The following is a 12,335-nucleotide window of genomic DNA, read 5'->3' on the forward strand; positions in this document are numbered from 1 at the left end:
AATACTGCTAAGATGAATGAAGAGGTGTTTGAGAGGTGGGAAACGCGGAGGAGCGAAGTGGGCTTTGTTGTTGTTTGTTTGGTTTCATTTTAATTTCTTTTTCTTTTGGGGGTGGTGGTGCAAGGGTGACGGGCGAACTTCGGAGGAACTGGAAAATGAGTAGAACTGGGGTGCATGATGTGAAATTCCGAATCAATAAAGAAATTATGTTAAGAAATTGGATAAATAAAAGAAACAAAAAGATACATTGTTTATATGTATAGAATCGTTAAAGAATAAATAAAAGAGAAGCCTGTTGGGAAGGAAAGCTATTAGCTTTCCAGGTTCCTGCTCAGGAGAAAGACAACTCTCAGGTTTGATTGCGCGTCCTTGCAAAATCCTCTGGAGATGTGACCCAGCAGCGCGCTTTCAACCTTACTCTGATGCGTTCAAGCTTTAAAAATACTGCTTTTTAGGTCTGTAACATAAAAAACACACATCTTTTGTCTTGTTCTTTTCACGGAAAAAAGCTCGCACAATACCAACAGTCCCACAGAAGGAAGTGAGTGCATCAATACCCCAGCCCAAATACAGGCCGCCTGATAGTGTATTATATAGAACACAACCTCTGGGACGCTGGCCTTTCTCTAAGGCCCAAGAGAATCTTCCTGCTCTTGTAGAAGTCTATCGTCACCCCAAAACCCAAATAAAGGCCACTCGTGCCGGCTATGTAGAACATAACCTCTGTAAAGCTTGCTTTATAGTTCTTATTGTTTTACTTTTACTTATGGGGGAGGACTGTGAAAACTCACAGAACATACCGGGGTCTTTTCATTTCTTCTGTGGGTCCCCAGGGATCAAACACGGGTTAGTGGCAAGCGCTATCTCACTGGTCCAAAGCTTGCCTCTCTTGAAGACACTCACTAGAATTCCAAATCCCTGAATTTATTTATTTATTTATTTTTTATTTATTTATTTATTTATTTATTTATTTGGTGAACCTGTGCAGAGTATATTAAATAGAGCTTAACCCAACCTCTTGGACAAGCCCACCATCTTGGGGAGCTCGTAACCTATAAAGTAATACTGTAAATGGCAAATCTCGGGACACAAACCTTTGTTCATCCCTCTCCTGACTGCTCAGCTAGATGTGCTAGAGCGACAGAGAGGGCATGCTGCCGACCACGTTTCCAATTAGTCCCTCTCCCCCGCAGTAGGAGAGGCTTCTGCTCACCCCTCAAGCTAGCCGAGGAGGAACGCACAGCAACCCACCCACCACCACCAAAAGGCAGCTTCAGAACTAGAAGCTCAGCCTGACTTCGGGGCTTTCACCGGACGGAAAATGCGAGGTGGAATTCTCGCAGGAACCGGAGTCGTGGACTATGACTGCACGCCACCGCGCATGTGCCGCCGCTTGGGCGTGGAGTTGGGGGGGGACTTCAAGTTCAGGCTGGATTCTGGGTTTCTAGCCCCGGAAAACCCGAAGTGGATTTTATAGATGTCCGGAAAGGAGCCTAGGCCGCCCGGTCGCACACTACAGCGCACGCGCGCTCGCCCCTCCCACCCGGAACCGGAAGTAGGCGCGAGCGCGGCCTGGGGCCTGGCCTGGCCGGGGCGTCGGCAGCGGCGGCCATCTTGGCTACCCGCGGAAAGGCAGTGTGAGGGGAAGAAGTTGTAGGGTGGGGGCGGGAGTGAGGAGGAGGAGGAGGGCCGAGAGAGCGGAGGGGTGGAGGAGGAGGCCGCGGCAGGGCAGGGCGGGGACAGCCTGCCGGCCGGCCAGCCTGCCGGGCTTGCGGAAGTACTAGCCTGCTGCTCACTCGCTACTGCTCGGGCTTCCCACAGCTCCCTCCCTTCCTCCCTCAGGACCGAGGGCGGCCCAGGCCAGTGCATGGTCAGCTAGCTCCCGTCTCCATCCCCGGCCTCTAGCAGCACGGAACGGACGGCGGCGGCGGGCGAGGAGGAAGATGGCGGGACGGCTGCCGGCCTGTGTGGTGGACTGTGGCACGGGGTACGGCGGGTCTTGTGGGTGGGGAAACTGAGGCTGGGGACAGCGGGAGGAGGGCGATGAATGGGGGGGAGCCGGCCAGGCCGGCGGGGGGTGGTGCCGGGCGCCTCCCTGGTCGGGTCGCCTCAGCCGCTTGGAACGAAGAATCTTTTCAGGCCCTTCCTTCCCTCCGGAGAAGGCCGTCCGGCCCTCCTGGCTTTGCTTTCCCTTCTCTCCCCTTCCTGCCTGGGATCTCGGGGGGACTCACTGGGGACCGCCGGACATAGGATCGAGGCGAAAAGAGAAGCGCTCCTTGCAGGTTTTGCAAGATCGCTGTGACAACCCTCAATCTCCAGGGCGTGTGGGTGGGGAGAGGGAAGAAGCAGGCTGTGCGAATGGCTAGCTAGGATGGGGGCTCGTGCAGAGGACCCACGCGCCGCCCGCTTTCCACCCCGCACCCCGCCTTAGCCGTCTCCCACCACCCACCCAGTCAACCGGGTCCCAGTTCAGTTCCAGTGAGGAGGATCTCATGGGGTTATTGCTCTTGCCTCAAAAAAAGTCCCTCAGTGAGCAAGCGCGCTGCAACTTCCTTAGTTTTGTCAAAGCCGCTTCCTGCTTTCCGTCTTTTATAGCCTTATAAGGTAGTTTTTCGTCCCCAACGTTAACACGTCTTATTAGAACTTTCAAAATTAAGCAGGTTGCAGAAAGAGGGGATCAGGAGTGCTAGGTATCAGTGTGTTTGAGTTAAAAAAAAATTGTTCTTGTGCCCACGGAGAGAGGCCGAGAGGGAAGAGAAGGGACGCACCGCACCCTGGAAACTCAACTAAACGTTTACGTTCGTTTTGTGACAGTAATTTGAAAGGCGAAAGGAGGCGTAGAGCTATAAAGGAATGTGTTTGATTTAAAGTAATCGTTTCTGATAGTCGTGTGGTTGACTGCACTGCCTTTGAAGTGGTGGTTTTTGTATTGCTGGACCTTTTAGAGAGTTACAACTTGCTCTGTGTAGCGACTTAGTGAGAAGACTTTAGTTTTGATTTTCTAGGTTGAAATACTTTGTAGAGGAAGACGCCTGTGCTGATCTCTAATCCTCAAAACACGCCAGTGGTTTTGAGGGCAGTTGCCGGCCTTTTTCCTCTCATTCCCTATGCCACAGTCATTTCAAAGATGCCTTTCCCCCACGCTAGTCAGTCTGTGTCAGTTCCCCCTGTCTTAATTCTCCTGCCTTTATTTCTAACATGCGCTCCAGGCAGCTGGAAACAACGGATCTCTTAATTTTTTTTTCTTGGAAAACACTAGCTTAGCTTTGGAATTTCTCTGTATTTTCTTAGTTGACATCTTAGTAAAGTTAAATTTTCTTCCAATCCTGTCTCATTCCCCTGAAGTGTTTTCTATGTGTATATTTAAGTTTGTTCTTTCATAGTTTAATTGGTGAGTAGATGGATGTTAGGGATATTATTAAAATTAGAATTGACCAATGTGAATAGGACTTTTCAGGTGTCTTGTATTGAAGCTTTAGAAATCATTGTCATTAAAACATGTAATCAGTGACCATCATAAATAATGCTGTGACAGGTTAAGTAGAATGTTTCTTTTTGTGTGTTTGTTTCCCTCTTTGGAAAAGCAGTTTTGGTTATATTTGAGTGAGTAGTATTGGGTAGCTCATTGAATTTATCTGTCCCTAAGTGACTTTTTTTTTTTTTTTCCTGAAAGGATAACCTTGAATTAAAAACACACGTTGAGTGACCAGGAGGCGTGGTGCAGCTTCTATGTAGGCTATTTATGTCTTATATCTCAATTACTAAATCATTACTAGACTGATCTCACCTTACAAGGCCTGGTTAACTGAATGTTCATTTATGATATGGATGGGACTGATTAAAGTCATCTTCTCTATTCTGTATTTTTACCTTTGATCACACAACCTGTATTTCCCAACTTAGAGTTTTATTTATTTTGCTTCTCAAAAGGCTTTCTGTGGTGTTCCCTTACTCCCACCCCTCCAAGTTGGGTATTAAATACAGCAGTTTAGAAAGTCATACCTTAAGTTTTATTAGGAGAGACCAGGATAAATAGCATGCCCAAGAGTGACTAATGGAGTTTTATATCTAAATAACTTCCCCTAATGCAAAGGGTGCCCCTTTAGTTTGTGTTCCCCCACCTCCCAGCTCTTACACTCACCTCTTAGGTTCTGTAATTATTCTTACAGAGTAACTGAAACATTTACAGGTTTCCCATCCCATTTCATTAATGAATTTAGGCAGAAAGTGCTTGTTAAACTTGATGGTGGTCTTAGAAGCTGTAAGAATTAGGGCATATGAAGTTTAATTCCAGAACTTTAAATCAGGAGTCCTCTAGCATAATTCATCGTCAAAGATTCAAAGATTCATCATCATTACCCAGGTTTATTAAAAGATTAAAAGGATATCGTGCTTGTGAGTTTTGTTTTTGCCTATTTTCATTCATCTCTTCAACATTGTATTATGGACTTTATTTTATGTATTTTGTTTTTCACTGAGAAACTGCTTTAGGGGATTATATTTGATTAAATGAGAGGTTAGTATACAGCCTTTTTTTAAAACGCATCTTGGATATATTTAAATTACAGAATTTTTCAAATCTACCTTTTTTTTTAACAGTCTTCTAACCGTAAGCAGAAATAGTTTTGTTGGCTTTGACCAAATCCTAGAAGTTAGGAAAGATGAGTTTGAGAGCAGTGAAGAGCCATGGATGAGAGAAAGCATCTTAGGAAGTTCATCTTGCTTGTGTTCTGTTCAATGTGTTAATAGTATAAAAGGCAGGAACCTTCATAATATCTTGGCAAGAAAGATTTTTTAAAATTCTTACTCTTGATTTCCTATGTGAGTTGTTGAAGGTAACAGACTGTTGAGAAGACAGGTTCTTAATACTCTCCATTCCTGTTAGTATCTTAACTGCCTGCCTGCCTGCCTGCCTGCCAGGCTTATATTGCCTGTATTGACTTTGGGATGATGCATGTGTAGTGATCATTCCATGCTTATTGCTAAACACAGTTCATAATTTTTATTTCTAAGAACAGAAGGGAAAGGGTTGGCTACTGGTGAATCCAATGACCAGGATTTTAATTTGTTCTACCTTATTTAATTTGTGACAGCTCTTTTTGCTTTTTACAAGTGAGAAAAGAGAATATTACGTTGAATATCATTTAGCTAATAGGTGGTGGAGTAGCTACTTGAACTAAGTTCTGTATTTGAGTCTGTGGAGTTCTTTCAGAGACTCATGTACATCATTCTTTCTGGTAGTAAAATTAATTCAACTTAACTCTTGTTTACAGTAATATTGCAAAAACAATCCTAGCCTTATGAATTTGATTCAATTAGTGAAATCTTTTTTCTTTCTTTAGATTTTTCTCTGAATACTTGACTTTCTAAACTATTTCATTGTTACTTAGATTTTAAAAAAAAAACCACTCTGGGGTTTCTCACAAGCTAGTGTTTAGTAAGAGCCATGGGCAAGACCTGTGGTGAACACTATATCAGCTCCTCCTGAGCAGTGTTGCTTGTATAATGTAAAGAAGAAATTTAAGCTCCAGGAGATTAAACCACTTTTGCCTAAAGTACAGTAACATGGGGCCTGAAGGATCAACCTCTGACAGTTTTTAATCATTTCAGTATTTTGGGTTAGGAAGGGATTATCTTATTTGCTAGTTACTTGTTTACTGTATACTTCCTAGTAGGCCAGTCAGTCTTGGGATTATAGTAAAAAAATATCTAATACAGGCTGGCCTCATGAATCTAAATCCTGACATTAAAATATTTAAAGGTGGTGGGTAAAGGCAGGGTTCTTTCAGTTTTTGTTTTTTAAATAATCTCATGAGTAGTGGAAATCACTGTGTAACTCAGACTGCCCTTGAAGTCCTAGTGACTCTCTTGCCTTGGTTTCCTGAGTGCTGGGTTTACTCCTGTGAGCCACCATAGACAGCTGAACCTGACAGCTAATCAAATGTTAGATAAAATAGCTGTTTTCCAGGTTTTAAGCAAAGTAGTGATTGTTGTCAGGAAGCCAAGCAAATTGCAATAATTGTCAAATTTGAGCCATCCTTTCAAGGAGCTGGGTAGAGTACAGGAGAGCGTTTTACCATGGGAAGGAAGGAAAGATGTGTTTGTGCTCACCACTGATGGGAAGAGTGGCTGCTTGTCTTGTACTGCTTGCCTTTGGGCTGTTTGATAACAATGTAAGTTTAGATTTTGCAGTACAAACTAACATTTATCCAACATCTGTGTGTACCAGGTTTTATATGTTAGAGAAATGTTGATTTCAAAAGAATTCTACTTGATAGGGAATCCAAATCTCAAGAAGAGTAATTAATGCTGAAAACATGGCTTTTAGTACATTTACTGAGTGGAATGCAGTAGGACTGCATGTAGGAGAGTGAGGTCAAGCCACAGGGCTTGGTGTATAGCAGTAGCTCTGATTTGGATTGAGAGATCTGCTCCTGTTTTTAATAGTGGATGAGTGTGAACAGGAATTAGGAGTATGGCTTTGCTTTCTTTATTTTACTTTATTTTTTTTATATTGAGTCCCATGTAACCTAGGGTGGCATTGCACTGTTTTCTCCACCTCTTGAGCAAACACCAAGGCTTGCACCACCACACCTAGTTAGGAGTATGACTTTTAAAAACTTCATCAGAGATACTCTGTTCAGTGTGTGGAGTCTCAAGGATTGGGCCTATCAGTGAGCATTTGTTTCAGCGGACTTCCTAGATGAGTCTATTCTTGTTTGTTGAGATCAAGCCTCACCAAAGTGTCCGGCCAGCCTGGAGCTCACTTTGTAGCTCAACTCAGGGCTCTTCCTAGCTCAGTCTCCCAAGAGTGGGAATTGCAGGTATGAGCCAGCACGCCCTGTGTGCTAGATGCTTCTTAAGCAGCCTGCTTGACAGCAGCTTTGCTGGTGGATGTTATTTAGTAGTGTACAATTTTTCAGTTGGCTATTGGTGGTAGGGATGGAGTGGAAGGAAGATGTTTGGAAGTCTGCTGCTTTTGTCTATACCGACCCTTTCACAGTTGCATTGTTTCTTTATGGCTTGCAAGGACTCAGTGGTCAAATGTTTTGAATTGAATTCAGGCCCTGCCACAGAAGGACCTGTATGCTTTGGCCACTTCCAGTTCAGAAGGTCTTATTTTTCTACACTTATGGTTTAGCAGTTGTAATTGTCTACCTTATTTTTATAATGCTTAAAAATGGTTCCTCGCACAGGACTTGGCACATAGTGAGAACACTGTATGTTGCAGTTATAATCAGCAGTTAGCTCCCTCTTTTTTTTTTAAAGTTTTTAAGAAAAAGAATACCATGTTTTGTGCTTATGTTCTTATCTCACTCAGACCTTGGCCTGCTTGCTGTATCTGGGTACAGTCAGTATGGTTTTTGCTTATTTAAGAGGAGGGAAGGTGGTACAGCTAGGCTTTGGAATTAGATCTGTAGATTGATAAATGAGAATTTCAAGATGGTGACCTTGAGTGATATGAGAGTTAGCTTTTTTTTTTTTCTTTTTTTGAACATTTTTTGTGCTGTGGGTGTTGAGATCAGAGGACAACTTTGAAGAGTTGGTTTTCTCCTTTTATCACGTGGGCCCTGGAGATGAAACACAGGTGGGTGGGCTTGGCAGCAAGAACCTCTACCCACTGTGCTGTCTCCTCCACTCAGGAATTAATTTTAAGAACCTTTAAATATGGGAGACACAGAGGTGGCTTAGTGGGTGAAGGCATTTGAACCTAGCCTGACAGCACACACTAAATAAATATATGTGAAAATACAAGACAGTAAAATTGGACTAGTTGTATTTGTAATGCTGTTCTGTAGCTAGAAATGTCCTTGAAGAGTGAGAAATAAAGGGGCCTCCTTAAGTCGGACGGACATTGAGTTGTTATAGGAGTTTGCAGACTGAAGCTGATGAAATGAGAATCCCAAGAGAAAAGAAGAGAAAGATTGAGTCTCAGTGCTTCTTTAATACACTGTGAAACAGCTTCTGGAATGTCATGATGGGAGCGAGGGAGCCAGCAAGTCAGCTAGCGCATGTGGCTTGTGAGTCATCGTTCTATTTCATCCTATTTTCTAAGAGGCAAACTTTTTAATCAGGAGGGGAATATCTCAAAGCTATGCTAAAGCCCCCTGTCCAGCCGTCCTGCTCCCTAACAAGTGAAATAGTTAAAATGTCATGGAGGCAGAAGTGTGGAATGGCTAAAATGTAGCTTCAAGCAGTGTTTCCTGCAACAGAATTCCTCTAGTTAATAAAAGCTTTCAGTGCTGTCTGTAATTCTATTGGAACTTGTTAGGGTTTTAATGATACTACCTGTCTGTAGCAGCCGTTTTCATAAAGAAGCAGGAACAAAACAGTGAAGTGCTAACAACACTGCAAAAGGTGCACTCTCCCTCACCAAGCCCTTAGAACATTCATGAATTAACCAGTGCAAGATAGGTAGTGTTTTAAATTTGGTTTTTTAGAATAAAATAGTGATGAGTATTATTTTGTGTTTGGTTGTTGTATGTGTGAGCCTTTACATCACAAGACACAAAAAAGACATTCTCTAATCATTGGAACAAAAAGGACAGATGACATCCTTATCGTCTCAAAAGGCGTTTTATGAAATTTTAATGATTTTTATTTGTCTGTTTCAGGGCATTGTGTGTGTGTGTCCCAAATCATTTCTGATCTATTGCCTTAAATCAGCTCATTTACTTTTTCACACATGGAAACCAGTAAAGGAGTAGCAATGAGTTTATGTATTGTGTGTTCTTTTACCCTTTCTTATAGTTTGTACCTTAATAGGTACTTGAGTATCTTGAGGTGTTCTGTTGCTGAACATTCCATCATTTTCTTCCTAAATGCTTTTGTTTCAGTTCCACCTTCTAGCAAGTCACAGCACTATGCATTGCCCTTAATGAAAGTACAATACTCTTGAGAAAGGTGTCTTTATTTCTTAGTGTTCAGTATGAACAAAGGGTTTCCAAGAGAAGGACAGCAATCCTGAAAGGGAATTTAGGATACAAAAGATCTTACAATTTAGGCTTGATTTCAGACTGTTAAAATGTGAACTATGTTTTTGGTATTTGTCTGAAATAGAAAACAAATACTTGCTTATTTAAGTCTTAGAAATTATTTTAGGTAAATACAATGTGTCTTGTAAGCATTTTTAGAAACCAATTAACTTGTGTTACTTTCATAAATTAAATGAAATTTTAATGATTTTCAGAATTTAAGTGAAGTACGTAACGATTCACATAGAATTAATTACAGAACTGAGCACTTAGGGGGCTTTTCTAGAAACACAAAATCCAGCCCTGCAAAGGCGAGAGGTGTGTATAGTGGTGAGAGCAGGCGTGCACTAATTGAGTGGGTGTGGTAAAGCCTTAAAACCTGCAGTGATCATCTCCACCAACAAGGCCATACCTCCCATTGGGGCCATTCTCATTCAGATAACCACAGGTGCTGCATTTCAGGGTCCTTCATAAGTTCTTTTTCCCCCTTTGAGATAGTTATTACTCTTTCAGAAACCCTACAGAAGTGGATCAATACATTTTAAAGATAGAAGGATCCTGAGATACTGATAATTGAGTAGATCTAGAGCAGTGGTACTCAACCTTCCTAATGCTGTGGTTTCTCATGTTGTGGTGACCCCCAGCCATAAAATTATTTCATTGCTACTTCCTAACTGCAATTTGTTAGGAGTAGTAATGTAAATATCTGACATGCAGGATAATTTGAGACCCCTGTGAAAGGGTTGCTTGACCTCAAAGGGTCACGACCCACACCGGATGAGAACCATTCATCTAGAGTTTGAGAACCAATGTGCAGTCCTTTCAGAGACTGCCCCTAATGGGAATATACTGTATTCAGTAAGTGGTTAAGTTTTTAATCTAGATAAGAGAATTCTTCTTAAACATTCATCCTTTAAAAATTAATTACCTTTAGAACTGTTAATTCAGTATAAACATGAAATGTGTAGAAGGGTTGTAGTGATAATTACAATGCAAGTTACATGATAAAGAATCATGTGTGGTCCATTTCAATATTCTGAGAATAAATATTGTATCTAAAGGACATATTGACAATTGCAGATTAATTTTAGATAGTACAATTAAGAAAATAATTTCTACTATAGTTAAATGTCAAAAGGAAAGTGACTATTTCTGCAGTTTGAAAGTGAGTGTCTACTGTGCATTGGAAAGGAACTGCTGAGTCTAATATGCTGGTGCATGCCCATAACCCTAGCACTGGGGGAGGCAGGAGGGCTAGAGTACAAGGTTGTCCTCTGCTACATGGTGAGTTTAAGGCTAGACTGGGACACATGAAACCATAGCAATCCTTTAGTGTTAGATACCTTACAAAACAAAGTAAAATGAGTAATGGAATTTAGGAAAATGTATTTCTCTGGAAAAGGAAAACAGACTCAGAACTTGCTCTTTGACTTTGAAATAATGATTGTACAGGTTAAATGAAACCAGTTATTGGAAAGTAGGACTAGGTTGCAATCTCTGGAGTACATGATATATTGGTGTGTTTTATCTAAAAAACACAAAGTTCTAATAAAGACATGAATATTTACTGTTTAAAAGTCTTTGTAAGAAAAGGGTAATGATGACAGCGAATAATTAGTAATGACTGAAACTTTTATATCTAGAACACCTTTCAAAGGCAATGTAATCTGTAGTATAGATTTTGGAAAATTGTACTTTAAAGCTGAATTTTCTCCTGTTGTAGTGTGTTTTTTATTGTGGGAGTGAAAGTATTCCTTAGCCGCCCTTGTCAGTTTGTGTGAATGACCCTGCTCATCTTGTTTCAGGTACCATTTTCACAAGGGAGGTTATTTGAGAAATAGATCGAGCTTTTTAAAAGGGGAGATCAGCTGGGTGGTGGTAATGAACACCTTTAATTCCAGCACTCAGGAGGCAGAGGCAGGTGGATCTTCTTCATGTTGGAGGCCAGCCTGGTCTCCGAAGACTAGGATATCCAGGACTTTGTAGAGAAAACCTGTCTCAAAACAAAACAAAACAAAACCCCAAAGGGGGGGGTGGTGGTTTAAAGTTGATAGGAAAACTGAAAAGAATCAAAGGAAACATACCTTTGTCCCACTGTAGACATTTTGGATACAGTAACATTAGCAAAATTATTCTAGTGGATAGGTAGAAAAGAAATATCGAGTTGCAGGAGCAAAGAAGGGAGATTCAGAAAGCAGGAGCCCCATCAAGCACAAGTCCTAAGCTGAACCCTCACTGCATTCAGGACTCAAGTTCTGATCAGAATAGCTGGAATTAGACTATGTATAGGAGAGTTTGTACCTGATGTGTGATGAGGTAGTATCCTTTTTCTCCTATATAAGACAGGTTTTGCCTCCTATCAAGACTTAATCCTCAGTGGTGGCTCTTGTCAGTTGGGACTAGAAATTAGATTCTAGAGGGAAAAAAAATTATAGCATTTTCTATAGTGGAAAAGACAGAGAAAGAAGACTAAATATACAGTGCATTAGGTATGCCAAGCACTGTAGTAATTGCTTTTCATATGCTAATTCATCATATGCCTCCCCTCTGTCCTAGTGCAAGCAGAACAGGTATGTTGGGTGTCATGTGTAAAGGCTTACATACAATTGAGTAGTTTCAGCATTGTCACCAGGTAATACAATCATTATCGCATCAGTTGGGGGACATTTTCCTTACTTTGCACTCATTAGCAACCACATTCTATTCCCTCTGCCTGATTTCAACCCTTGGCATACATTGATCCAATTTCTGTCTTTATGGATTTGCCAACTTTTAGGATCTCACAGAAATCGAAGCATACAATTCGTGGCTTTTTGTGATTGGCTTTCTTGGGGGAAAGTATTTACTGCTGTAGTCTGTGCTGTTTGTGATAATGGACAGGTATTGCCTCAGAGATTGGGAAAACGATCTTGGAAGAGATTCTTCCAAGAATGGCTAGAGACATTTAACGAGATCTGTGGAGGACAAGTCATTTGGGAAGGAAATGCTTACTGATTCTTATAAAGTGCTCTCTATTGTTACTTTTTATTTTATGGAAGGGAGCTTTGTAAATTTGGTGTCATTGCTTAGACATTAGAAGTCTGTTTCTGTGGTCATATGGTCTGTCATTATAGATGTTTGTAGGATCAGGATCCAGGCTTCCAAATGGTGGAACAAGCATTCACTTTTTTCTTTTCTTTTCCTTTTATCCCTCCCTTCCTTCTTCTTTCTTTCCTCTTTTTTTTTTTTTTTTTTTTTTTTTTGAGACAGGGTTCTTGGTAGGGGAGTGTAGGTTACTCTGGGACTAGTTCTTTTGGTCAAGTTGGCCTTAAACTTTTCAAGAACCTTCTACTCTAGCCTCCCCCATACTAGGATTCCAGG

The 12,335-nt window shown here is 41.4% G+C and overlaps 1 protein-coding gene across 2 annotated transcripts in view; it reads left to right on the forward strand.

The window, feature by feature from the left end:
- The first annotated feature begins 1,566 nt into the window (after positions 1-1,566).
- Positions 1,567-12,335, forward strand: part of Actr3 (actin related protein 3) — a 41,148-nt gene continuing 30,379 nt past the window's right edge. The window contains exons 1-2 of one of the 2 annotated variants that reach the window (XM_038349322.1): positions 1,567-1,637; positions 1,843-1,987. In XM_038349322.1, coding sequence (XP_038205250.1) covers positions 1,944-1,987 — 44 coding nt within the window. In that variant the 5' untranslated portion in view covers positions 1,567-1,637; positions 1,843-1,943. Of the gene's footprint in view, positions 1,638-1,710; positions 1,988-12,335 lie in introns of those variants that run through there. The other variant, XM_042056054.1, reaches the window with a different exon arrangement.

The sequence above is a fragment of the Arvicola amphibius genome, chromosome 12 (assembly GCF_903992535.2).
Source record: "Arvicola amphibius chromosome 12, mArvAmp1.2, whole genome shotgun sequence".
Lineage (NCBI taxonomy): Eukaryota > Metazoa > Chordata > Mammalia > Rodentia > Cricetidae > Arvicola > Arvicola amphibius.